At 53.3% G+C, this 27,928-nt stretch overlaps 1 protein-coding gene across 3 annotated transcripts in view; it reads right to left on the minus strand.

The window, feature by feature from the left end:
• The window catches only part of PPP2R2C (protein phosphatase 2 regulatory subunit Bgamma), a 214,017-nt gene that overhangs the window by 37,144 nt on the left and 148,945 nt on the right, over positions 1–27,928 (minus strand). For all 3 annotated transcript variants that reach the window (XM_008017965.3, XM_008017963.3, XM_008017967.3), the window contains exons 2-5: positions 18,495–18,592; positions 15,913–16,078; positions 13,355–13,467; positions 10,106–10,283 (exon numbers count right to left, since the gene is read on the minus strand). In XM_008017965.3, the coding sequence (XP_008016156.1) occupies positions 10,106–10,283; positions 13,355–13,467; positions 15,913–16,078; positions 18,495–18,592 (555 nt within the window). The remainder of the gene's footprint in view (positions 1–10,105; positions 10,284–13,354; positions 13,468–15,912; positions 16,079–18,494; positions 18,593–27,928) is intronic.

Here is a 27,928-nt window from a genome sequence, read left to right on the forward strand (position 1 = left end):
GAGCTGGGCAGGCCATCAGAAGGACACTGGGCTCAGAGGGGCCTTCGGCAAAGGAGCCCACCTCTCAGAGCCCCTCTCCATTCTGCAGAGTTGGGACAGTGACAGCTCCCACCTGGTCAGTGGTCATGAGAGTGAAATGCAACCGGTGGCATCCTGCATTTGTTCACCCCAGTGCCAGGCAGGCTGCAACTGGGGTTGTTACCATCATGCCTGAGAGGCAGTGTAGCATGACAGTTAAGTGCATGGCTCTGCATCCAGGTGGCTTAAGTCTGAATCCCAGCCCTGGCACCCCCTTTCCCCGTTTGACTTTAGGTAGATTACTGAAACTTCTTGTGGCTTTGTTTCCTCATCTGTAAAAGGGGGATATTAATAATGCCTACCACATTGTGTTTTTGGGAAAATTCAACCAGTTAACATGGGCAGTGTGCTCAGAACACCGTGTAACATAGCAAGTAGTGACAGTGGGGTGGGAGGTGGAGATGCTGACCTCAACGCAGCAAGGGCTCACAACAGGTCAGCACCATGGACAGCGCCATTGCACGCAGGAAGCCCTCAGTCATGGGGGAGGCTGACTGACCAAACTGCCTGGCCTTGTGAAGGCTCCAGAGCAGTTATGTGCTGGTAACTTGAACAATACCCTCTCTTCTGGGGAGGGGAGAGATTGATTTTGTAGTGTTTGTAGATATCTGTAGAAATCCTACCACCAGGCTGGGTGTGGTCACTCACACCTGTAATCCCAGCACTTTGGGAGGCCAAGGCGGGCGGATCACGAGGTCAGGAGATTGAGAGCATCCTGGCTAACACAGTGAAACCCCGTCTCTACTAAAAATACAAAAAATTAGCTGGGTGTGGTGGCGGGCGCCTGTAGTCCCAGCTACTCGGGAGGCTGAGGCAGGAGAATGGCGTGAACCCGGGAGGCGGAGCTTGCAGTGAGCCGAGATCGAGTCACTGCATTCCAGCCTGGGGGACAGGGTGAGACTCCATCGAAAGAAAGAAAAGAAAAGAAAAGAAAAGAAAAGAAAAGAAAAGAAAAGAAAAGAAAAGAAAGAAGGAAAGAAGGAAAGAAGGAAAGAGAAGGAAAGAAGGAAAGAAAGAAAGAGAAAGAAAGAAAGAAAGAAAGAAAGAAAGAAAGAAAGAAAGAAAGAAAGAAAGAAAGAAAGAAAGAAAGAGAAAGAAAGAAAGAAAGAAAAGAAACAGAAAAAGAAAAGAAATACTACCATCATGGTCAAATTCAAGCTGCCAAAGAGATGCCCATGAAGCTGGATTTGGGAAGAGATGTGCACACCTGGCTGTTACAAGCCGTGTGTGACCTTGTGTCATGCCAGCAGCTGGCAAGACACAAGGTCACACATAGCCAGATCAAGGGAGACCTGGCAAGGACAGCCCACCCGTCTAAATGAAAGCCAGCTTCAGGACACCAGTCCAGCCAAGAGAAGGAGAAACCGGTGTCCAGGAAGGTGAAGCAACCTGCCAGGGGACCACATGGCAGGCCCAGGACAGAAGCCTCAGTGCCAATGCCTTTCCATCAAGGACTTTCTAAGGAGACCAGGGTCCTCCCCACCTTATCCTAACACCCATCTCACTTTATTGTGCTGGTTCCATTCTTTGAGCATCTACTCTGGACCAGGCATTACTCCAGGCAGACCAAACAAGGTCCCTGCTCTCATGAAGCCGCCAGTCCAGGAGGGAGAGTCGAGAAATGAACAGGGAATGAGGTAGGGGCCAAGTCTTAAGGGAAGGGGCTCGAGGGAGTCAGGGAGGGGAGGGACTAGTTCCGACAGACTGGTCAAGGAGGGTCTCTCTGAGAAGGTGTCCACTGAGCGGATGAGGGTGGAGAAACTTCACAGACAGAAGGAACAGCCAGTGCAAAATGACTCTGCTGCAGGAGATGGCTGGAAATATGGTGAAGAGTAGGGGGCCAGGAAGGCTGAGCCAAGGGAGCAAGCGGAGAGAGGAGAAAGTGAGCCAGAGAGGGGCCAGGGCCAGCTCCTGCAGGGCCTCGGAGGCCACAGAAAGGGGCGGAGTTACTCCAAGTTGGGAGAAGTTGCTGAAGGGTTCTGAGCAGGGAGTGACATTATCTTGTCATTTTTTTTTTTCCTCATGTTATAGGAGAACAGACTGTAAGGAAACACCTGGGGAAACACAGCTAACGAAGCAATGATCCTGCAGCTCAGTGATTTGCCAGGCACTGCGCTAAAGGCTTCCCACATATTATCATAGCACCCAGTCCTCAGGCAGCCACATGGTGTCAACAGGGGCTTCTCCTCACTTTACAGGTGAGGAGCTGGGGCACAGAGAGCCCAAGTGAGCTGACTGAGGCTGCAGAACCCCTATGTCTTGGGGCCAAGGTCTGAGCTCTGGCAATCTGGCTCCTAGACCTAAGAAGGGAGGCCAGTCAGGTCACCATCATGATCAGGGTGAGACAGGGGCCTGGACACGTGCTGGGGGCAGAGAGGCAGGTGGGCTCTGGGTGCATTCGGACGATAGGATCACGGGACTCACTGAGGCTTGAGCAAGAAGAAGAGTATCTTCTTGCTCACCTAGAAAGTTCACCCAGGCAGCATCAGGATCCCCATTCACTCACAAAGTGCCTTTGTGCCAATTATGAAAAGACGGCTCTTCCTTGCAGAACTAAAAAAAACAAAAAAGTCCCTTCTTCCCAAGGTGCTTGGCTTGGACCATCACCTCTTTGGGGCAGCAGACACCCCATACAACTGTACTTGCAGGCCCTGCCAGAGACCCTGTCTGCTTCCCTAGCACCAATGTTCAACACAGAGCAGACTCTCGGCCAGTGCTACTGAATGAACCAGTGAATGCACAGAACCGCGGGCAGGTAGCGGCAGAGCTGCAGTCAGAACCCAGGGGTCCAGACTCCCGGCTGTCAGTTGTACGTATCTGATGTGCTGTGAACAGAGCATTTCTGAGCAGGGCATCCCAATCTCCCTCTCTAAATTAGCACCACGGGCAGGATGAAGAGGCAGCCTGTAAGGTGCCCAACAGTGGATCGTGGGCTGGTGAGGGTTGCATGTCTGCATAGCATCAGGCCCCATACTCATCTGCCATTCTCCCTTCACAGCTCCCGGTACAGGAGACACACACATAGGGTGGATGAGATAAAGGGGGTACAGAAAGACTGAGTGATCAGGATCAGTGGCAGACGCAGGGGTGGAGCCTAGGCTCGGGATCCCTTGGCCCAGCAAAGAGCCTGCAAGCAGAGGGACCGTGTCTGCTCCCTCCTTTGTTCCTGGCACAGAGGACAAGCTGAGTCTTCAGGCAGGTATGGGCTGATGAGAGTTCTGAGCCTCCTGTGGTGAGTCGCTGCACCCCCTCCAGCCCACCTGGCCACGGGACCTGCTCTGTAAATGGGAATTAGAAAAATGTGCTCCAGGCCGAGGCTTGGTGCGATGCCAGTTCCCACCAGGAGAAATCACTAAGGGAGAGAAAAATCAATCAAACCCTCTTTAAAATTCTCTGGGTGCTAAAAATAAAGCAGAGGTCCATCCACTGAGACTTCCTGTGCAATTTGTTACCTTCAAGAAGCATCAGACACAAGAAAAATCACCCAGTGCTGCATTAACAGTCTCAAAATATTGGTATTAAAGGGCGCAAGAGGTTGCTTAAACGGATGTTGAAACTGCACTGTGGAAAAAGGAGTTTTACCCATCAGAGATGCAGGGATTTTATGAGAACCAACCTTAAATATCTGAGGGGCTGTTATTTAAGAGACAAAATAAACCATCCTCTTGCTGGGCTCCAATTAGGCACCAGGCTCTTTATGGGAAAGATTTCTTTAGACCTTACAAATATCCTTATAAAAAGGAAATTTCCCATTTTGCATTCAGGGAAGCTGATGGCCCAGAAAGCTGAGCAATGGGTCTGAGCCCAGGGCCGCCAGAGTCCAAAGCCCAGGCTCCTTCTCTCACACTTTAGGGTTTGGGGTCTCTGATTCCCCACGAGCCCAGATCAACAACGAGGTGTCTGTATCCTAAGACCACATGGAGATGGCGAACTTCCAGCCCACTCCACCTACAACCGCTCATAAGCACCTCCTATCAAGGTACTTATGAAAGCCTCCTTTCGGGGTACTTATGCCCTGAAAGCCTACCATGCAGGGCATGCAGAGAGGCCTCACCCTGGGTTCCTCATCTCAGGGCTTTCACCATAAAATGGGGGAGGCAGAAAACTCAATGGGACCAGGGGGCAGCCAAGGAGCTGCAGGCTTAGAGGGGCTCTGACCAGCCTGGGTGGTGTGGCAGGGACAGGACAGAGGCTGTCCCAGGCAGTGGGCTGTGAGATACTGCATGTGGGCAAGCACGAGTCAGCCAGGCCAAAGAGGCAGATGGCACGGTCAGGAGAAGGGATGGCGGAGTGCTCCACCCCACCCTGCCCCACGCCAGGGACCCAGTGGCTGAAGGAGTGAGCCAGTGTGACCCAAGAGGTGGGCAGGGGCTGATCACCAAAGGCACAGGGCACTGTGGACGGGCCCAGGCTTTCTCCAGAAGTCAGAGGGGAACTCCTGAGAGCTTTTAGGGGAGCTGACATGGTCAGACCAGAGGCTCTGATGGGCCAATTTCACAGCTGTGCAGAAGGCTCTGTGCAGGGCAGGGAGAGATTCGGGCAAGTGTCAGGGGAGAGTAGAGAGGGCTCAGCACCTGTCTCCATTCTGAGGGTGAGGGAGAGGGAGGAGGCTGGGAGGGCTCCTCTTGCTTGAGCCTTGGTGCCTACACCGAGACAGGTCACAGAGCCGCGATATCACCAGGCTCCCTCCCTCCATCTGAACCAATGATGGCATTCCAGCAGAGATGTCCTCTGAGTCACCTTTCTCATTGTCCAATGGTCAAAGCAATGCCCTCTTTTTCTCCTTTACTAAAAAACATTTTCCTTTCTCTTGATATGGTTACTAAAAGTCAATTCTGCTGAGACGGAAAGTGTTAGTGATTGGACTCAGGAGACATGACGCAGTGGAAAACTCCAGTGGGCACGGAGGACTGAACAGCGTCATCAGGCCAAGTGAGGACCCCAGACAGCAAGGGTCAAAAGGACGCGAACCCCAAGTCCAGCCCACGCCTTCCCCTGGCTCTGTGTGGGCGCAGGCCTCCCGACCCTGGGTTTTTCTTGTCAGGACTAATGACAACTGTCACCCTCTGACAGCCAGAATCCATCCTATTGAGATCTGCTCAAAAGGTGTCTCAAAAATTCAGAGCAATTCCCAGCTCTGCATGGGGCCTCAGCTGCCGTTCTGGCCTCCTCCCATGTCAGAAATGAAACGCCTCCTCTCATTACTCCACTGCTGTCAGTCCCATCGCGGCACCTGCAGCCCACAGTCCCGACACCTTCCCTGCCAAGTGAGGCTTGTCTCTGTGGTGTGAACCCTGGGTCCGTGTCTTGTCACTGTGGCAGCAGGCCATGGGGAGTCAAGCGGCAACAGGCCATGGGGAGCGCCAGGTGCACTGAGGTTCCCCAATGAATTGATCCAATCAGGGAGGTTTCCATGGCTACCACGTGCCCCTGGAGACTCCACTCAACTCCTGCCAAATGCCTAAGTTGACTGGTCAGGGCTGCCTCAAGCCCAGCTCAGAATCTTGCGCATGCTATAGACACACATTCTTCTATCGCTAAGGTCAGGGTGCTTTACATTGCGATGAATTAACACAATCATTTTCACAGAATGGGAAGTTACACAGAGATCTGACACTGAGTTACAGGGCAGGGTGTGTGGCCAGGGATGTTCCCAGGATCCACCGAGGCCCCCGATCTGCCGACACTCCTCCCTTGTCACGGTCCCTCGCCTGGCTCAGATTCTTTGGTCAATAATCATTATTTTCACTCCCTTGCACACACCATCAGCTCCATATCTACATCTTCACTTGGCAAAAACCACACCCCTGGCTCACCCTCCACCGACCTGAGGCCTGCAGCCAGCAGCAGGCGTGGCTGGAGAGAAATGTACACGGCTGTGCTGGCTGGGCCACCGACTCCCCGTAGCATCCACAGACCACCTGCTCCAAAGCCGGGTGTTTTACCAATGGTTTATCATGTGTCCACTCCTGAAGGTAGAATCTTTATCTAGTTCCAGCATCACCCACGAGGCCTGGCACATAGTAGGTGCTTAATAAATACCTGCTGGTAAATGGTATGCTCTGCAACATGTGGATAGGGCACAATCTGTGTGTTTGGGACGGGGCAGGAGGCAAGGCTCATGGTAATGGCCAGGGAGGACTTTGCAGTCCTGGGATGAACCAATCACCTTTTCTTATTCACAACCAACTTGTTCAAATGTCCTGTGGCCACCCCGATCCAAAAAGAGTTATGATACCACCCAAATCTATGACATCTCCATCTTTACAATCTCATTCTTCCACTGCCTCCCACCATGGCCACGCTCTGGACCTGCCTCTCACTCTCTCCCCAGGTCTCCTTGCTGATCCCCAGGCCACCAGCCTTGTCAGCTAGAATCCAGTTCACCCACGACACACACCCATGGCACCTCCAAAACTAACTAGTGACACGCCCCTGTTTATGGTACATCAATAGCTTGATAGCTTCCCGTCCCCCGGAAGCAGGGAGGTGGGAAGTCAGCACAGCCTCCACTAACATAATATAGATGCAGACACCGAGACAGGATTCAACCCTTCTGATGAATGAGGGGGGATGTCTCTGTTTTCACTCTCCCACCTTAACACTGAAGCACATGTTTACCTCCATCTTTTCAGAGAGAACCAGCTTCAGGGTCTAAGGGCAACCTGGAGATAGGTTGCAGTGTCCTGTTCAGTAGCCGCTGGCCACAGGTGGCTATTTCATTTGAAGTATGATTAACCAGAACTAAATCAAATTAACGATGTCACTCCTCAGTCACCAAGCCACATTTTAGGCACTCAGTAGGCACATGGGGCTGGTGGCTGCTGCCAGGTGAGTGCAGACAGAGCGGTCTCTTATTACGGAAGGTTCCAACAGGCCTGAGGCTGGATCTTATTCCCACCATTTTGTGTGCATCGCCGTTATGGTTGCGGCTGCCTCCTGTTTATGGGATGTGATACTTTAACTTAGGACGGTGAAATTCAATTCCCTTTCAAAAACTTAGGCAAAAATAAAGCAACTTGATTTAAAGAAAACAATTTTTTTTTAATGGGAAAAGTAAATGGAAGCCTGTGTGGCATGCGGAGGCAGTCAGAGCTGTGGGGGTTTTGTGAATGACTGGCTTTCGGGGACCCCGCCCCAGGAGAAAGCCCCCTGCCCACACCATCCACAGCACCACAGCTCCGGCACCTTCCGCCTCCTCATGCATCCGCCTCCCGCACACCCATGCTCTCAGGCAGCCTCCTCAAGCCCAGGGAGCTTCCTACCCAAATTCCTTCTCTGGCCTCCTCGGCGGCCCCCACAGCAGCTTGTCCAGACCCTGGGCTACAGCAAGGATGGCTCCCTCCCTTCCACTGCCATGGCAGGGCTGTGTCCCCCGCAGCCCCCAAGCCCTCCAGGGAAGGGTTGAGTTTCTGCCATTCATCCCCGTGTCCCCAGGGCTCAGTGTGGACCTGGGAGTAGAAAGGCACAGGGAATGAATGGCTGAATACATGAAACGAAGCAGCATCCCTTCCATACCCCAGGGCTTTACGGTTCTTCAGAAAGGGCTTCGGCACCCACAGTGTCACAGAATCCTCACAGCAGCCCGTACAGAAAAACCACAGCAATTACCATCCCCACCTGAGTCCAGCAGGAAGGAGGCGGGGGCTCGAGGAGGCGAAAGCCCTGGACCAGGCATGGAGGCCCGAGCATGAGCTCCGGCTCTGCCCCTGCTAAATGGGGACTCTGGGCCAATCCCTCATCTCCCCCAGCCTCCACTTCCTCATCTGTGAAATGGGGTGATCATCACATTACCACTGTCTCTGAGCACCAAGTGAGACAGTGAACGGCAGGCTGATTTGTGAACTGTACGGTACTGCCTAGGCCTCTCAGTGAGCCCCACACCCTCCCCATCTGCAGACCTGGAGCCCCTGCTAGGAGACCGCCTCTCCCCCACATCCAGGGGCTGGGGGCGGAGCTGACTTCCTCCAGCACCAGGGGGAGATACAGGAGTCCGGCCTGGCCCATCACAGCAAGGCATTCACCCCCAATGAGAGCTCACAGGGTGCCATCTAGGGTCCTGGTGGGACAGTTCAGAGAGAACTGCTCTCATTTCTCCTGTACTGTATTCTGGGAGGGTGGGGCGCGAACTACGGGCACCTGCGATTGAAGCCACAGAAGACAGCAGAGGCGATCAGCCCAGAGAGCCATCGCCCATGCTGCTCCAGCCCCTGAAGCCACCTGGCCTGAAGCGCTCTTACAGTTACCCACATCAAACATGCTCGTGCAGCAGGAAGAGCTAACCAACCGCTGCTGTGAGCACCATGGACCGGTGGGGCCCGACAGCCTTTCAGCTTCAATGGAGGGTCAGACAGATGTCCAGCCCAGCCCGCTATGTACAGAGAAATCTGAGCTTCAAGCCTTCAAGGCGGCTCGGGTCCCAATCCTTCCTGGAACCTTTCTGGCCATCCCAATCCAGCCTCCCAGCTCTGGGCACTCCATGCTTTGGGGACAGGAGAAGACAGAGAGACTCTGATGTTTCCTGGCACCCACCAAGCGCTGACTTAGTGCTGGGCACATCACACAGAGGGGCTCACTGGCGGCACCCCGCAGCTCTGTGAGGAGGGATGACTGAAAAGACGGAGGCTCAGAGAGAGAGGTCACTCACCCAGGGTCACAGAGCTTGAAGGTGGCAGTCAGACCCAAACAGACCTTCTGCCTCCGAAACCCACATGTGCCCCGCACCCTCTGGCTGGCTCAGGGGACATCCGACGCTTTGCTCTGCTCCCTTCCTGCTGTTTCCTGAGGGTCTCCCTGCCCAGGGGTCTCTGGCTGTGCCTGGCTCTCAGCCCACAAAAGCCATTTTTTACTCTCTTTCGCCATTCCCGGACTGCTCCCTGCCTCCCCTGCTCCCCACAGCTATCCTGGCTTCTGCTGCTCGGAGGGATGCAGCCCACTGGTGACCGGTGCTGGGTGCCCAGGCTGCCTGGAGTTGGGAGGCCATCGGTTACATGGAGGCTCTCAGGAGGGTCTTCTCACCCCTTCCAAGACACACCTGGGCGGCATCCTCCACAAAGGGCAGTGTAGTGTGGAGGTTAGAAGCGGGGAGTCTGGGGCCTGAGGGCCTGGGTTTCAAGCCCAGTTTTGACACTTGCTGGCTGTGAGCTTTGACCTAGTTAACTTGAGTGCTCTGTGACTCAGCTTCCTCATCTGTAAAGGAGACTTATAACAGTACCTACCTCATAGGGTTGCTGTGAAGATGAAATGAGTTACAATGAATGCTTGTTGATGTTGGTCACAGAGCCTGGCACACAGAGCCTCACTGTATGTTATTATAATTATATTATCATTGTTTGTATGCAGAATAGTGACATCTCCGCGACCTGCCTGCCCGCCCACCAGCCCCCACCTCCCGCTCCCGCCAGCAGGTCAAGCCTTGCCCTGCCTGCAGGCCGGTGCTCATGCCATCACCAGCTCTGTCCTCAGCAGTCGGCGGGAATTGTCAACGCTGCTGCCCCCAGCTTGCCCTGACACAGGAACACCGAGCAGGGGGCTCTCAGGACCCCAACCCAGCTGGGCTTCTGACACCCTGGTTTGCACCCAAAGCCCTGGCTGGGGCCCCAGTGCTGGTCCTCCTAGGCTAACACAGCCTGCCTTGGGCCCCGGTGGGGAGGGCCCCAAAGGGCCTTCAGTGGACGCTGAGCCAGGCCAGCAGTCCCTCGTCCAGAGCAGCTGAACCCTGAACTCTGTCTCCTTCCTGGCCGCTGGTGAGGCCCCAGGATGAGGGGGATCATGGCCACCCTGGAGGAGGTGACGGGTTACATGCGATGCTCAGCAACCGTGATTTTTGTGGTTTTCAGAAACAGACGTGACATATGATTCTGTATCTGGGCCTCACACGCATACTAGGAGCCAGAGGTGCCTCACTGAAGAAGTTGAACAATGCAGCCACCCCCAAACCAGCTGGCTGCTTACCAAACCAAACCCGCTGCCCACCGGAAGCCACCCTGCTTGTGGGAGGCACCGGCCAGGCCACAGTGAAGGATACTGAAGCTCCTGTCGGTGATGGCCAGGTGCCAGAGGTTGATGCGAAGGTCATCCGCCGACATGTAGGTCTCGCAGTCACTGTTGACGGAGATGGAGTTGATGTGGTAGGTGTGGCCATTGGCAAAGATCCTCCGAGGGCTCACCTCCACCATCAGGTCCATGGGCTTCAGCACCGGCACCTGCAGAGGATGGGGAGGCAGGGAGGAGGTGAAGGCCAGGCAGCGGCATGAGGACATAGCACGCCGTGGGCACGTGATCCAAACTGGAGGCTGGAACACAGGGGTGGGCATCCATCCTGATCCTCCGTGGTCTGAAATAGGCAGTGACAGATGGCAAATGCCTGCCACCCACCAGCCCTGCATGAGAGGCATGAAAGCTTACCCGCTCTGGGTCTGTGAATAAGTGTCTGAACCCTCCTATACCCCAATTTCCTTAACTCTAAAATGAAATGGAAAGATAATGTGGCAGAGCCAGCCAATTGTCTACCAAACCTCCTCACCTCCCTCCTGCAACGCAGTGCTGTCACTGGGAAACAGCTGTCTACATGTGGACTACATTTCCCAGCAGGCTTTGTGCCCAGGCATGGTCATGTGACTAGTTCTGACCAATGGGATGTGAGCAAAGTGATGCCTCGCCCTGATACAGTTAAGCAGCGGGAGCACCTCCCCATGGTGGAAGGTGAGGACCCAAGCCTTAGGGACTGAGACTCACGGGATGGGGATGGAAGGAGCCTGCAAGAGAACTGTATCCCAACCAGCACACCCACACTGAACCTTCCCATAGTGAGAAATGCATTTCCAAGCTCAGCCCTGGACTGATGGGGTTGTTTTGTTACAGCGGTGGAATTAGCCTGACTCATACGAACTTTCATCTCAGATGGCTGGTGTGAGAGTCCTTGCCATGGCATCAGACATTGGACTTTCACAGCCCCGAAGCTCCCTCGCACAGCCCTGACCAACCCTGAGGCTGTCATCTGGTCCCATCAGCTTTCCTAGCTAGCGAGGCATCACCTCTTGCTTATCTCCATCTCTCTGGCACTCAGTCCAAGGCCTAGCAGCGAGGCTCTCCAGTGAATGAGTGAATGTGTGAGTGAATGAATGAATGGGCTGTGTCCCTGAGCTCTCAGGGAACAGCTGAGATGGGAGGTGACAGCCTCGGTGCTGTAGTCAGAGTGACAAGCACTGAGCTCCTTTGGAGCAGAGGCAACTCTGCAGCCCACATTAAATTTTCCACACACCAGGACACCCAGCGTGTTTGTGTGTGGGAGTGTGCATGGCTGAGAGTGCATGTATGAGTGTGTGCATATAAGTGTGTATGCATGAAAGAGTATACGTGTATGTGCATGTGTGTGCGTGTGTGTGTGTGAGTGTGTGTGCAGCACCGGTGTGAGTGCCAGCCTGGATCTGGGTGGTTTTTGCGTTGCTGCCTCTGTGTCTTTGCTTCTAGGTTGTGTGCCTGGGAGTTGGTGTGAATGTGTCTGGACTCCTCCAAGGCATCCTCCCTGCATGTATTCCTGTGTCAGATATTTTAGGTAAGCTGCTAACCTTCCCTTCCTTCAGGGTGCAGCCACTGCCCACCATGGGGATCCCTGGACTCTCAGGAGAGACAGGGAGTCCAGCAGCTCTGGAGGAGGGCAGAGCATCAATGGCCCAGCAAAGTCTTGGCATCTCAATCTGCCTTCCCCTTCCTTTTGGCAACGTTGCTTTCTGTTTTCTCCAGGCAGCCTTGGGACCCAATTTGCCCAGTGCTCCAGCCATTCGCTGCCATCCACCAAACCAGATCTCAAAGCCAGTTTTTTAGTAAAGGGAGGAAGAGAGAAAAGAAAACCTTCCCTAAGGTTTGGGGGTTTCATGAGTAAAGCATGCTGCCTCCACAGAAGCCACAGTCTAGTCAAGGTGAGGGGCAAGGAAGATACAGATACTAAGGACAGACAGTGTTGGATGCAAAAGGCAAGAGTGGATACAGGAAAGATCACACTTTTCATCTGGCTGTGCAGAAAGGCTTTACAGAGGTGAAGGCTGGCAGAGTTTGATAGGATGTATGGGAGTTCACCAAATTGACCAAGGAAAGAAAGGCCTCCTGGGGTGCCCACAGCCTCTCTGTGTCCCTCTGTCACAGCACTGACCGCCAGTGTGATGGTGATTCCACGTCTGTTTCCTTGGGGGCTGGGGACACTTTGGGGACAGGTACTGAGCTGAACCTTGCTCACCTCTAGGGCCCCAAGGGCTAGCCCAGGGTCTAGCGTGGAGCAGCTCCTCAGTAAACAACAGCTGCCTCCAGTGTGAACTGCACAGGGTGGGTAGAACGCTGTGCAGGGTTGGCATGGCGTGGGTGAAATCGGAAGCAAACAAGGTGAGAGGCAGGATGAGGACAGACCAGGGCAGCCACGTTCTCAGTGACAGTCAAGTGTCTTGGGATGTGTGTGACTTACAGAGAAAAACCTCCAATGCTGGGAGGGACATAAACAGGATTTTTATGAAGGCCACTGGCTCTGCCCCAAACACCAGGGTGATCAAGATGTGATCACTGTATCCTTCCCTCTACATGAAACCCTCATAACCTTTCTTGGGACTGGGGGTGGGGTAGGGGGCACCATCACCCTCATTACTCAACATCGAAGCTAATTGGCTGCCCACTTCCTCAGAATTCATTTGTGCAATTTGCCAGTCATTTAAGCCAATGTATTTAAACATTTATTTCTTCTTCTCAGGAAGAGCATTGACTACCACTTTATATTTATGCAGCTCACTGGATGTCGGGCACGTGGTGTCTGTTTCAGGCCTTTGTAGATGCTGCAGGCCTCACACGGTCCAGGCATCCCTCTGCCCTCAGTAAAGGACTCAGGAGCCACAAAGCTCTGCTAACCCATTCTCCTTCTGCCTCTGCCTACTCACTCAGTTGAGCAGTTTTAGGTGAGTCACTGTCTCTCTCTGGGCCTCAGTTTCCCCCTTCTTATAACAAGGGATTATCTGCCTTGCTCTCCACCCTCAGCTGCAGGTGAAAAACACTTTATAACCATGCACCGTCCCTGCATGCTCACAAAATGCCTAGAAGAAACGTGGTCATCTCTATGCTGCTGGTGAGGAAACTGAGGCAAGGGGCAGGGAGATGACCGTGGCTGCCCAGCCGCCAGCAGCCCAGCCACGGTCTGCACGTGACTCTGGCTCAAATCTCAAAAGGCTTTCAGAGCCCTAAAATCCTCAGGTGTAATAAAGAGGCGTGTGCCTGCTTCCTCCTCGCCAGAGCTCACCTGCAGTGATGTCACCGTGGACAGGTCCTTAAGTTTCCCCTCTTCATCCTTCAGGTTGTATCCTTCCGGCCTTTTATCTCGTTCGGTAATCTTCCATAATTTGATAGTTTTATCTTTAAAAACAGAACAAAATAAAACAAGTCACATAATTAACCAGACGGATGGAAGAGAAGATCCACTTTAGGAGGTCATGAGGCACCTCCCAGGGGAGGAGGAGGTTCTGCCAACAGACAGCTTTGGACCAGAACTGCAGCTCTGCCTCGAGGCCTCCAGCCTTTGGCCTCCCTGCAGATTTCAGACCGGCCAGCCTCCACAGTCACGTAAGCCACTTCCTTAAAATAAATCCCCCTTTCTCTTTCCCACTCTCATACCCTACTGATTCTTTTTCTCTGGAGAATGCTGACTAACACAGGAGTCGAAGCAAATGGCACCATGTTGATGGGAAGGAACTGGAAAGAGAATTGGTGTCAGTGGAGCGTTTTGAAGGAACCCAAGGCCCTGCCATTAGGAAAGAGTGAAGCCGGGATTCAACACCAGGCTGGGAAGCTTCGAGGGGAGGGGCGTGTAGGGAGTGCTGAAAGATGACCTTTTCTCCAGAGAAGCAGGAAGAAAGTGGCATGTCTTTTTTTGTTTTTCTTTTCTTTTGAGACAGGGTCTCACTCAAATCACTCAGGCTGGAGTGCAGTGGCACCATCTTAGCTCACTGCAGCCTTGACTTTCCCGGTCTCAGACGATCCTTCCATCTCAGCCTCCTGAGTAGCTGGGACTACAGGCTCTCACCACCTCACCTGGCTAATATTTTTATTTTTTTGGAGAGATAGAGTGTCGCCACATTGCCCAGGCTGGTCTCAAACTCCTGGGCTCAAGTAATCCATCCATCTCGGCCTCCCAAAGTGCTGAGATGACAGGCGTGAGCCACCACACCAGCCTGACATGTCCCTCTTAAATATTTTTAAAAGGAGCAGTTGCATGGGGCTTAGCACTCACCCGAGGCTCCTGTCCCCTGGGGCCTGCCCTTCGGGAGGACCTCTCATGCCCTGCTGGCTCAGGTGACAGATTTGCTGGGCAGGGCCCCTTACGGGACACAGACCCTGCCTTTGGGGTGCCTGGTGGGAGAACACCATCAGAACAGCAAGTGCCCAGAGCAGGGGTGAGCCTGAGTTAAGAGGAGCCAAGTTATCACAGGAGGAATGCCTGGCTCAGCGGAGAGGTCAGAAAAGGCTGGCACCCAGCAAGGCTTATGGGATGAGGAGGGACTTGGCCAGGTGCAGGGTGAGGACAGCCTTCAGGCACAGGTGGGCTGGCAGGAACTGAGCCTAGTCAGGTTCAGAAAAGCATCGGAGGCCCTGCTGAGGAGCTTGGATGTCCTCGGGGAAGGCGTGAGGACAGCACCTCGAAGCCTGGCTGGTGCTTGTGCAGCAGTTACTATTCTCAGGGGGTTGAGTGGGCACCATTTCACGGACCCCAGAAGGGAGCTGTGTCCACCCTGCTGAGGCTCAGGAAAGCAAGGCCATTGCCTAAGGGAGGCAGGGCAGGGACAGAATCCAGGTGTGTCCTGGCTGGGCACAGTGTCTCATGCCTGTAATCCAAGCACTTTGGGAGGCTGAGGCAGGCGGACCAGCTGAGGTCAGGAGTTTGAGATCCACCTGGCCAACATATAGTGAAACTCCATCTCTACTAAAAAATACAAAAATTAGTTGGGCATGGTGGTGGATACCTGTAATCCCAGCTACTTGGGAGGCTGAGGCAGGATAATCGCTTGAACCCGAGAGGCAGAGGTTACCGTGAGCAGAGATCATGCCACTCTACCCCAGCCTGGGTGACAGAGCGAGACTCTGTCTCTCAAAAAAAAAGAAAAGAAAAGAAAAGAAAAGAAAGAAAAAAAAAGAAAAAGAAAGAAAAGAAAAGAATAGAAAAGAATAGAATCCAGGTGTATCCTACCCGATCCCAGGCTGCCTGGGTCAGCAGGGGGCCCAGGTGAAGGAGGATGGGCGGGGGGCATGAGTGGGGGACCCAGGCCCACGGTGAGCCAAGCAGGACAGCCCTTGCCGCTTCCTCAGAGTGGAGCCTGTAAAGCAGGCATCGAGCCAGTCCCCAGGGCCTGAGGGGCACATGTTCCTCCCTGAGGCAGGAAGATTAGGAGGCCAGCCAGGGTCCTAAACCAAGGCTGCTCGCAATGCCCCCCAAGGCCGTGGTGACAGCCCCAGTTTGGGGTCTGGATTCGGCATGGGGAGGAGGGGTTCGCTTTGTGTCAAGTGTCCTCTGTATCTGCGACCTGCATCCTTGTCCACTACGCTCCCTCACCCCAAAGCAAAGGCCTATAAAGATGGCCCGGACGGCTCTTTTCACAGTGGGGGCAGCCCCGTGTCCAGCCATGGGGAGCATCTGAGGGGGTCTGGCATCCTCACTCACGGGATTTACATGCTGCTCAAAATATTATTTTCTAGGAGTTCTGAAGACACAGAAAAACGCTCACAATATAAGCAAAATACAAACCAGCATTTGGTAGAAACATCTACAGCCCGCGCCCCTGCATGCGAGGCTGGGCGGCGCCTCACCGTTGGTGGACAGGAGCGAGTGGGCGGCGTTCTGCTGCGGGAGCCACTTGATCTTGTTGATCTTCTCCTCTATCTCCAAGCTCTTGAGATAGTCAAATTCCGGCTCGTGGCTCTGGAAAGTGCTGTAGACGTCGTACTCGCCCTGGCTGTGGGGCGCATTTTTACTCTGCAGGGAAACCCAGAGAAGGGGCCTGAGCACCGTGACCCGCAGGGCGATGGCTAGGACCTCCGGGGACCCAGCAGGGCCGGCCGTGGGACCAGGCGCCCAGCCGTGCCAGGGATCCAATTTGAGGGTCAAATGAAACTCTCTGCAGTTTAAGCGGCCCATGACTCGCAGTGTGCCAGGGACAAGCCCTGCTCCTGCGCGACCCCATGAGCACGCACACTTGAGCCAGTTCACTTGCTAATGCGAATGTTCCCCGGCACCTGCTACATGCTGGACACCGCGCTAAGTCCTCCCCGCACCATCGCATTCTACTCTCCAGGCCTCCTCTGCTTCAGCCCCATGACTCTCCCCATTTCACAGACCAGCAAACAGAGACTCAGAGGGGAAGTGACTTCCCAGAGCCATGAGGCCACTCACCGGCCAGCACCTCTCTGCTGAGGCCTGCCTGACGCCAAGGCCGAGGCTCTGGCCACCCTCGTGTCTCAGGCCCTGACCTGCTCCTGGATTCCACGTGTCCAACTCAGGCCTAACTTGAGGAATAAATGAATTTAGGAGCAGACTTTAACATTGGGACAGAATGTCTGGCGATGTCAGACCTGGATTAGAATCTGTCCCTGGCTTTCCTCAGCAGTGCTTGGCCTGGTTTAGGGAACAGAGCTCTTCCTAATAAAGACCCCTTCACCATGGGCCTCCCAAAATAGTCAGGTGATGAGTCCACTGTGTGCGCCAGGGACCATGTTCCCAGGAGAGAGTTCAAGTTCATACGACAACATGAAACCCCAACCAGCCCAGAACGATTTCAAGACTTCCTGGTAATTTTTTTTTAAGTATCTATTTTTATATTTCTGTCCCTGTCTTGCTTTTGAAAAGCTTCAAAGATCTCCAATATTTTTGCCTCCAATTCACTTTACTTCCCATGAGCACTCATGATGACAAAGGTCAGTGGGACCAGAAGGAAGAAAACACTAAGGAGAAAAATTCAAAATGGAGAAAATCTCATCAACCAATCGAATCTCTTTCTGCAGCTTGGCAAAAAGAAGGCTGAACCTTCGCCGTGCCTGGTGGGACACCTGGTGCATCTGGTGAAGCCCATAGGTGCTGACAGAGTGCTGTGTTTGAGGAACTGATTTGCAGCTAGGATGTGCCCCTTGTAAACTATTTTAACCCTCTGCACTCTGGGCTCCTCATCTGTAAAATGAGGGGAATAGCCACACTGCACTGCACCCATAGGGTCACTGTGAGGAGGATTATGTAAGCCACCAAGATAAAGCCAGATTCAGGGAGCCTCAGCTCATGGGCCATGCTCAGGAGTGAATGGAGGGAGAGATGATTCTGCAGGTCCCTTTTCGCCCCCGCTTCCTCCCCTCCCTCCTACCTCCCCTTCTCCACCTCCTCTTCTCCTCCTCCCCTCCCCCTCCTCTCCTGCTCCATCCCCTCCTCCCTCCTCCTTGGTTTCCTGGATGTCTTCTGCAGCTAATTCCAGGCACAGTCCATGTTTGCTGGGGGAGACGCCCTTCTCTGAGGCTGGGTGGTGTGTGATGTTGCTGGCCACTGTCCTGGCGTCGGGCAGCCGGGCTTCCATCCCTGGTCTGCTGTTCACTAGCTGGGTGGCTTCTCTGAGTTTCCGCATCTGTCACAGGAGTGTGGATCTGACCCTCGGAGGTGAGCAGCGCAGAGTAAACGAGAAGCAACTCCAGAATACTTAGCAAGTGTTCTCAGTAAATGGGCTTTTGTCCCGAGGCTCTTTCAGTGTTCCAGAAATGTGGTCCTGGGCAGGTTGTCCAGGCCACTGCTGTCTTACCGAGAGTTCTGCTGGACAACAAGCCTCCGGGGGTGGGGGTGAGGACAGGGGTGAGGACAAGGACCCAGGCCTGAGCAAAAGCCACCTAGCCCAGCCTGAGGGCTGTGACAGCTGGGCGAGAGTGGAGTCCTCCCGCTCCCCAGTCTGGCCAGGACAACGCAGGTCACCCAGGCAGAGGAAGGTTTCACTGAAGGCACGAGCTGAGGCAGCAGCTGGCTGCGCCGCGTCCTGACCATTCGTCCGGGGTCTAGGACAGAGCGTGGGACGCAGGGAGCTCTCCGCAAACATTGGCTGAGGGCAGGGGGCTCAAAACTGGGCTTTGCCAGCCCACCAGGTGCACTCCCCCCACCACCGCCCGCCACTCCCTCTTTGGCATTCCAGAGCATCCCATTCCCACCCCTGGAATCCATGCCCCTGGGAGATGCAATCCAGGCAGGATGCCCCACACCTCCTGTCAGTTAAAAGCCCTCCTTTGGGTTGGATTATAGTCCCCTACCACCTCTCGCCATACCACCCCTTATCCCCCTTATCCTTATCCTCCTCCCACCATGCCCACCTCCCACCTGACTCTGCTCCCCACTCCTCCCACCTCCCACCAGACCCAGGGCTTCGCACCTCTGGTTCCCGCTGGAAGATGACGACCCGGCCGCCCTTGTCACCTGTGGCCAGCAGCTCTCCCGTGTGGTTGAACTCAACGGTAGAGATGATGTCAGCTGGGAGGGGAACAGCAAGACAGGAAGGGGTGGCTGTCAGAGCCCGCCTCTCCCGGGTGCTCAACAGTACCACAGCAATAGCGAGCTCCCCGCTCCCAGAAGCCCCACAGCCCTGGGCAGGAGGCAGCAGGGAGCCCGAGGGGTCAGGAGCATTGGCGAGGGGCCACTAACCTGTCCCCTCCTGCCCTCCTCTTCCCTCTACACTGGCTGCGGGGCAGAGATTTCGGGACTTGGCACAGGCCTGGGGTGACCACAGTGGCCGGCAGACTTTGTAGTAACTGGACACTCTGGGACTCATGGTGGTATCTGAAACCACCTGGATGTGGCCTCGTCCTCCTGTCTTGAACCCCCCCACCCCCACCCCTGCCACCCAGGCCCGTGTGTTCCAGCAACCTGGGTCAGGGAAGCCCTTCCCAATATCTCCGTAGATAAGCAAGGCAACCCTCTGCTAGGGGCCCACTCAGGGCTTCCCACACAGTAGGACAGAGGTGAATTACGCCCTCTCCTTCAGACTCGTGCTCTGTGGCCCCACCTCCAGGCAGGCCTCTGGGATCGCTCTCTAATCTGTGCTCGCAGAAGCGGAGCTCAGCCCTGCCTGCCCTGACTCTCCCTGCACTTCATCCCAACCATGTTTCTTCAGGTCGCTCAAGAACCTTTCCTTATGGAGTCACCCCCATACCTGGAGTCTTCGATGCCCAGGGCTGGCCTTCCTGGATGGGCAAGTGTTTGGAGAAAAATGACAGCCCCATCTCCAGGCCCCACTTTTTGCATGTGGGAACTAGGGGAACACCCCCTTCTGTCACCAACATTCTCAGGTTCTAAGAGTCACAGAGATGAGGGGCCCGCACATTCTGGGTGGCCAGCCCTGGGAGTGGGGGACAGCAGGGGAGGACGGGGCCCTGGCCTAGAAGAGGAACCCCCACTGGGTGACAGCTCACCAGCCTGAAGCCTGAGGCCTGCTCCACCACCAAGTATGCCTGCAGCCCCAAAATGATTCTGACTTTTCATTTGAAGTCATTCCTAATATTTGAAAAGTAGAAGATTTCCTATAAAAATCCACATTTCCAGTATGTCTTGGAAGATGGAAAGTTCTAGAACACCATCCCCATAGGCCCAAGCAGCAACAGCTAGTAGGAGCCTGGGATAGCCCGCTGCTGTGAATGGGACCTCTGTTGTTCTTTGCTCTCCTGGCCTGGACTCTGTAGGCTCCAAAATCTCTGATACCACCTTTAGCAAAATGGATCTACTTTCAAACAAGCCACAGATCTGACCACTGCTCCCTGCAGCCGCAGAGAGGGTGCTCCACAGGGCTCCCTGTCCTAGCCTCTGTTCTCCCTATGGCAGCCAACCTGATGGCCGAACTCCTGAGCCAGGACATCCCTGTGTCCCTCTACTCAAAACCCTTCATTTGCCCCATAACTGAATTCTGATCCCTCCTCAACCTCACCCTCTGCAGCTTCCCCAGTCTCAGGTGATGACAGCTCTATCGTTCACTTGCTCGGGCCCAAGTCTTGGAGTTGCGCTCTCTCTCTCTCTCTCTTTCTCTTTCTCTTTCTCTCTCTCTCTCTCTCTCTCTCTCTCTCACACACACACACACACACACACACACCCCACATCCCATCCTGCCTGCTCAGCCTTCACAGCATATCAGGATGCCAGCCGCTCTCCCACCTCTCACTGGATGACTGCCACAGCTCTTTCTCCCTGACCTGGCTACGACGTAGCCTCAACAGACTGGCAGGAGAGAGGCGGTTAACACCCAGGACTGATCCTGGCGCTCCCCTGCTCAAAACCCTCCAGCAGCTCCCATTGTATACTCAGAGAAAAGCACTGTGTGTTCTGAAAGCAGCACCCATCCCCCGCGGCCCAGGTGGGCTGCATCCGCAAACCTTCACCCCTCCCACCGTGGGCCAGGTAACCTGTTCTCTGCCCCCCACCTTGATTCTGGGCTTGTCCCTGTGTTTTGCTTTGGCCTGCAGAACGGCAGTTCGACAAGCTGCAAGCAGAGACGCAAAGGGGCTTAGGTACTGGGGGGTGGCCATCCGCGCCTCTGGCAGTGCCAGGAGCAGGACCTGCGCAGGCTGGCTGACTGGTCCCTGAGGGGGAGTAGGAAGAGCGGGTGCAGCAGAAGCCTCCATACCCCAGCCTCCAGCTGGGCCCCGCTGACCCACAGAACTGGGCAAGCCCAGCCAAGCCCAGACCACAGAATCGCAGATGCAAGATGATGAAAATGTTTACTGTTGTATGCACGGGGTCTCCTGTTTTTAACTCAGCAAAAGGTACCTCCTCCCCTTCCCCAGCCTCATCTACTGCTCTCCACCTGCTTATTCCCCTCCAAATGCCAGGCTCCTTGCCCTTTCCCAAAAGTCCTGGCCACCTTCTGTCCTAAGACCTGCTCCCTCAGCCTGCAGTGGCTTTCCCGTGGGCACCAGCACAGCTCCTTCCTAGTCTTCCAGTTCCGCCCGACTGCTGGGACCACCTTGCTGGAATTGCTGTCTGCACCCCAGCGCCCTCATCCAGGACACCCTGACCATCCCCGCCCCAACCTAGTCTGATGTTTTTCCTTCTGTAAAGGCTTTTATCATCTGTTGGCTGTCTTCCTGGCCAGAACGTCAACTCCACAAGGGCAGGAGTCTCAGGCTTAATTCACGGCTTCAAATGGTGCCTGTACGCAGTAGCCACACCAGAGATATCTATCCAAGAAATGCCTTTTCTTTTTTCAGTCAAGACCTTTTAGGACAGCTCCTGGCCTGCACTGGCCTTCTGAGCCATGAGTCAATGCCAGCTTTGAGGCAACAGAAAAGAGTGAGAGAGGGTGGCTAGAAGTGGGATGACAGGCTGGATATATCCCTCCATCCATCAAGACAGATGCACATGTCATTAAACTTAAAAAGACAAGACAAGAAAAGCAGCTCTGTGGGAACACGGAAACGCCCACCGGGCATGGAGTCAGGAACAGGGTCAGGTGTGCTGACCCCAGCTGTGCTAGCTAGGGTCCCCAGTAGGGCACTCGTTCTTGCTATTTCATATTAAAATCCCCTGAGGGGGAAGGAACGGGATATAAAATTGACTATAAAATGCTAGTAATGATCTACATCAATGATCATAACTATGTGAAATAAGGAAAGAAACTGTGTAGAGGGGAAAAAAGCTGCAAGAGAATTCCCCAAAATGTGAACGGAGGTAGCTTTAGGGTAGCTGGAATGAAATACTATTTCCTCCTCTTTCAACTTGTCCATGTTTTCTAGATTTTCTGTAATGAAGTTACATCATTTTTTAATAGCTATATTGAGGTACAACCAATATACAAAAAACTACACATACATAATGTATATAATTTGATGAGGGTGGGCATACATATAGTGTATATTATTTTTATGATGGGAACATAACCATGCTATTAAGTTAAAATGCCAATAGAACTATTGCTATCCAAAGCAAATGCGGTCCACAAATGCTGAGTGGTTGCCAAGCAACACACACTAATGTCTGTGGGCAATTTACAATTTATTTGTCATTTTCATATCTGCCACCTCCTTTAACCTCACGCCAGCCCCTGCAGGAGACACTACTGTGATTTCCATTTGGCAGCAGAGGAGATAGAGGCTCCCTCCACAAGAGACGACGCCATGAGCTCTTTGCAGACAGAAGTGCTGGCTGGAGTCTTGGCTCCAGTCTCAGCTGTGTGGTCTTGGGTAAGCCACACAAGTTCTCTGAGCCTTGGTTTCATGATCTGTAGTGTGCTTATGGTGGAGCCTTCCCCGGATTAGAGGTTCAAGTGAGACAAGGAGGTGAGAGGGTAAGGGAGGAAGAGAAGACAAGGACTCTGGGAATAATGAATCACCAAAATGTACAGGACAGAAACTAAAGCTCCTGGTCACCTGTGCTCTTGGCTGCCACAGGATTGACAACCACAAGCTCTGCAATGTGGCGATGGGTCTGGGGCCTAACCTCACTTGTGGATGGTCCCGCCTACCAATCCCGCCAGTTGCCCCCTGCAAACATCTACAGAACTACCACCAGACCTCAGATCCCCTCGTGCCCAGGCCAGGGCATTGCTTCCTCTGGCCCATGAAGGAGCTAGTGGATGTTTAACATCTACTCATTTTTACAGGTTAATGTCTTCGGGATTTGCCTTCAGAAAAGTTGCCTCCCTTGAATGCCAGAAATTCTCATCAGTAAGGCCATAAAATTAATTGTTTTGGCAGCCACTTCTGTGAAGAAAGTCCATCTTCTCATCTTGGATTATCTGACACATTTCCAGCTCCAATACTACCTCCTCCAGGAAGCCTTCCTGGATAGTCCCCTTTCCCCCCTCCCCCAGTTAAGTGGTCTCTCCTACAACTGCAGTCTTCTATTTTATTCATTTATTTTTTTGAGACAGATTCTCCCAGAGTCACTCCAGAGTCACCCAGGCTGGAGTGCAGTGGCAGAATCTTGGCCCACTACAACCTCCACCTCCTGGGTTCAAGTGCCTCAGCCTCCCAAGTAGCTGGGATTACAGACACCTGCCACCACACCCGGCTAATTTTTGTATTTTTAGTAGAGTTGGGGTTTCACTATGTTGGTCAGGCTGGTCTCAAACTCCTGACCTCAAGTGATCTGCCCGCCTCAGCCTCCCAAAGTGCTGGGATTGCAGACATGAGCCACCGCGCCCAACCTACAACTGCAGTCTTAAGGCCATTGTGTGCCCTTCACAGGGTACTGACACCTCCTGCATGGTACTTACTGTCTGTCTCCACGTTGTCTCTAGCCTTGACCAGAGGAGACAGCGCCACATTGTGGTTGACCACATTAACTCACATTTCTTAAGTGCTTACTGTCCGCCAGGCCCTGCTCTAAATGCTTCTGGTAATAGCCTAGTAGCCCTAGGGCGGCAACTCTCTCACAAATAACTATAGACTATAAACCCTTGACAAAACAACAACAAAACGACACTCTCTGAAGGCATCAGAGGGCAAGGCCGCAGCGGACGCTGCAGGTGGTCAGCAATTGGGAGGAACAGCTGGCGTGGGCTTTCCTGGTTTCATGGTTTTCAGCCTGAGGACAAGTCCCAGCCTGTGTCATAGGGCTGCCGGAACTCAGACGGAAAGCCAGAGTTTCACTGGCTTGACGGAGCAGAAAACAGAGTCTGAGACACTCGCAGCAGCTGGAAAAGTGCGGGAGTAAATCCTGGAATGAAGAGAACCACCAAGACAGATCCCCAAATGGGGCAAATCAATTCTGCCCACATCTCGGGCTGACCCCAAACCACACACACACAGGACAGACTTCCTGCAGCTGCAGCCCAGCCAGGGCTAAAAGCAGTGAACAGAGGCTCCTGCCACTGCCCACCACTCACCACTGCAGATGGCTTACAGTTGTTTTCAGTCAAGTTAACTGCTTGCAAATACAAAGCAAAACAAAAATGCTCTTTGGGGAGAAGGAACAAAAATCTAGAGTTGCTCTTATGCTATCATTCATAAGACCCAGGATATCATCCAAAATTATATGAAGATATACAAAGAAACAGGAAAACCAGCCATACTTAATATAACAGCTAGTCAGTGGAAACTCACCTGAAATGCGCTAGCTACTGCGATTAGCAACTAGAGATTTTTAAAGTCGCTATGATAACTGTGTTAAAAGATGTCAAGAAAATTGGCTCATACTTAATGAAAAGAAAATAAATCTCAGCAAAGAAATATAAACAACTTAAAAAAGAACTAAATGAAAATTCTGTAACTTAAAAATGCCATACCTGAGACAGAAAAAAATCACAGCTTAACAGAAATTGCTTAACAGAAAGTCTGAGAAAATAGAAGAGTTAGTGAACTTGAAGATGATCTCAATAGAAATTACCTAATCTGAAGAATAGGGAGAAAAAAAATTTTTTTAAAGAAAAAGATCCTCAAAGACCTGTTGGATAATATCAAAAAGTTCAACACACATGTGATTGGATTTGTAGAGGGAGGGGAGAGAGAATATACTAAAAAGAAGAGATGAAGAAATAATGACCGAAAAATTCCTCAATTTGGTAAAAGACATCAATTTACAAACTTAAGAAGCTTAGCTAACTCCAAGCAGGATAAATACAAGGAAAATTACACCAAGATACATCCTGGTCAAACTGCAAACTACTGAGAACTGAAATAATGAGAAAATGTTAAAGTAGCTAGAATAAAAACAACATATTACATTCAGAGACACCGGGACTCAGAGACTGCTGACTTGTCAGCAGAAATAATGGCCCCAGAAGACTCTTTTAATGTGCTGTAAGAAAACTTTAAAACCTGGAAACCCAGAATTCTTAATTCAGTTGAAATATTCGTCAAGAATGAAGGGCAGGCTGGGCACGGTGGCTCACACCTATTATCCCAGCACTTTGGGAGTCCACGCCGGGTGGATCATCTGAGGTCAGGAGTTCGAGACCAGCCTGGCCAACATGACGAAACCCCGTCTCTACTAGAAATACAAAAAAAATTAGCCGGGCATGGTGGCAGGCACCTGTAATCCCAGCTACTTGGGAGGCTGAGGCAGGAGCATTGCTTGAACCTGAGAGGTGGAGGCTGCAGTGAGCCGAGATTGCACCACTGCACTCCAGCCTGGGTGACAACAGTGAAACTCCGTCTCAAAAAAAAAAAAAAAAACAGAGTGAAGGGCAAAATAAATAGACATTTTCAGCTGAAGCTTTCCCAAGGACCGGCACTTTCATCTCAGAACAATCCCATCGACCAATTATCACTCTCTACTTACAGACAACTTGGTCAAACATGCCCACAGTCCCCTAAGTGGCAGGGCCTTTGCCATGTGCTCTTTTTGGCCATCCCTGCCCCCACACTGCAGGGCCTGGAGCTGCCACTGGCTGCAGCCTTGAACTCGGGGCCCCAGATCAGCCACTGGGAGCTGTGTTTCAAGTCACTCTATATGGGTGACGAGAAGCCCATGGAAATTCATGCCGTCCTTCCTCCCTGAGGTGCCCCCTCCCTTCCTGGGCGGCTCTAGGGCAACCCCCAAATGGAGAGGCGCACAGGGACCACCGGACAAGGAGGCCTCAGCCAGCCCCCTGGTGCTGGGCACAGCACAGGCCTACCAGTGGGTGCCCAGAGAGGTGAGAGGTGGTGTCCCTAGTGACCCACCCAGTAACAGGTCCCTGCACGCCAGAGCCAGAGACGGGAAAAGATGGTATCATGGGTTGAACTACTAACCCCTGGTACCTATAAATGTGAACTTATTTGGAAATACAGTCTTTGCAGATGATCAAGTTAAGGTGTGGTCATACTGGATTATGGTGAGCCCTAGATCTAAGGACTGGTATCCTGATAAGAAGGCTATATGAAGACACAGCACACACAGATACAGGGAGGAGGCCATGGGGAGACAGAGGCAGAGGCTGAAGGGACGCATCAAGAATCAAGGGCAGGCCAGGCATGGTGGCTCACAACTATAATCCCAGCACTTTGGGGGGCCGAGCTAGGCCTCCCAATGCCCGGAAATGCCAAGGATTGCCAGCCACCACTAGAAACCGGTGGGAATGCCTGGAACAGAGTCCTCCCCGGAGCTGTCAGAGAGAGCCAAGCTGTGCCAGCATCACGATTGCAGACTTCTGGCCTCCAGAACTGTGAGAGAACAAATTTCGGTTGTTTTACGCCACCCAGTTTGTAGCACTTTGTCACAGCTTCCCTAGGAAACTGACACAGAGCTGAAACGAGAGTGTGCGGGCTCCAGCCCCCGAGAACTGGGCTACCCCCAAGCCAGTGGCACTTGCTGGCTTTCTTCTCCATGTGCCCCCTGGGGGAGACTTCACCCTTGGATCTTACAGATGCCCCCTGCAGCTTTCATCAAGGCCGTGGTAATCCAGTCCCAGCCCCATGACTTACGAGCTGTGCGCCCTCACCCAAATCACTCACCCTCTCTGAGCCCTGACTGCCTCATGGATACAATGGGAATTGTCATCCCTGCCTGGCCATGGTTCTCCTAGGGTAAATGTGAAATTCATACGATTCTGTGGACTAGGACGTTCCCTGGAAACTCTGGCCGAGGCCTGCAGACAGGAGATGAAGATGCTCGTCAGGGACTTCCTCCCCAGCACGTCAGGGGACTTGCTTCCCTCGTCCATCACCATAAGTGCTGCTGACACCACTAATGATCCATCAGGGCTCAGGGCAGAGAGGGGGCCCTAGGCAAGCCCAGCTTAAGCCTTCTGATGAGGTTGTTGCATTTAATTAGCATTGTCAGAGGTATCAGGGCTGCTAAGGATGGAGGTGGGCGAGGAAGGAGGGGTCCGCCTGCTGCTGAAGGGAAATGTCAGGGAGAGGTAGGGGCTCCTGCAGTCATCAATGACTGACCATGGGCTTGGGGAGAGGATTTACCCAGCAGCGAGCTGACACTGGGATAAGAAGATGGGGAGCCCCCTCCCCACAGAGTCCAGGTCCAGCAGGGTGGCGTGGCGCCTTTGGTTATAATAGTAAACCTTCTGGGCACTTCCTGGGAGCCGCGCCCCAGCTTTGGCACTTCACACCTATTACTGAATCTTTTTAACAACTCCAAGAAGTTGTTGTGTGCTGTTATCATCCCCATTGTGCAGACGAAGAAACTGAGGCACAGAGAAGACAACTTGCCAACAGCTGCTCAGTTAGTAAGGGCAGGGGAAAGATTGGATTCCAGCAGGCTGTCTCTTGAGTCCTTGAACTTGCCCCCCAGGCCTGGTTCTCCTCGCGGCAGGTATGGGGTCAGAGGTGGGGGGCAGAGGAGTTGGCGAAGGAGAAAGCAGGGGCTGAGCAGAGGCCCCACCCACCTCTGTGAAAGAAACCCTCAAAAGGCCCAAAATGTTTCCCGCAGGTGGGAGACCCTAGCCTGAGACTCACAGCAAAAGGGTCTGGAGTTTGGGGTCTGATTCTGCCAGGGATGCGGCTTTTACCTCCACGTACTTCCAGGGGACAGGGGAGAGCTGGCTTGGGACCACCTTAGGTCCTGAGTGCTGGCTGCCTGGAGGGGCATGGAGAACACAGCAGAGGGAGGCTGTGCCTGGGGGATTGAGCAAAGCCACAGGACGCTACTGGCCACAGGACATACAGCAGGGGCTCCCTAGGTAAGGACTCTGCAGGAGATGACTACAGGAAACTTCCAGACTGCCCTGTGAAGGACTCATGACAGGTATGAGCAGCTGTAATCACCTGCCAAGCACACCCAGCGTGGGCACAGCCACTGGCAGGTAGAAGGTGGCCCGTTCCCAGGCTCCCTTCCTAGCGAAAGAGAGCTGCCTGAAAGGGGCTGCAGCCGGCTCCTTCCCCATGTCGCCCTCCAGCAGGGAGCATGCCGGGCAGTGGGAGCAGGGAGGGGAAGCGCCAAGTCTGA

Source organism: Chlorocebus sabaeus, chromosome 27 (genome assembly GCF_047675955.1).
Source record: "Chlorocebus sabaeus isolate Y175 chromosome 27, mChlSab1.0.hap1, whole genome shotgun sequence".
NCBI classification, from domain to species: Eukaryota; Metazoa; Chordata; class Mammalia; order Primates; family Cercopithecidae; genus Chlorocebus; species Chlorocebus sabaeus.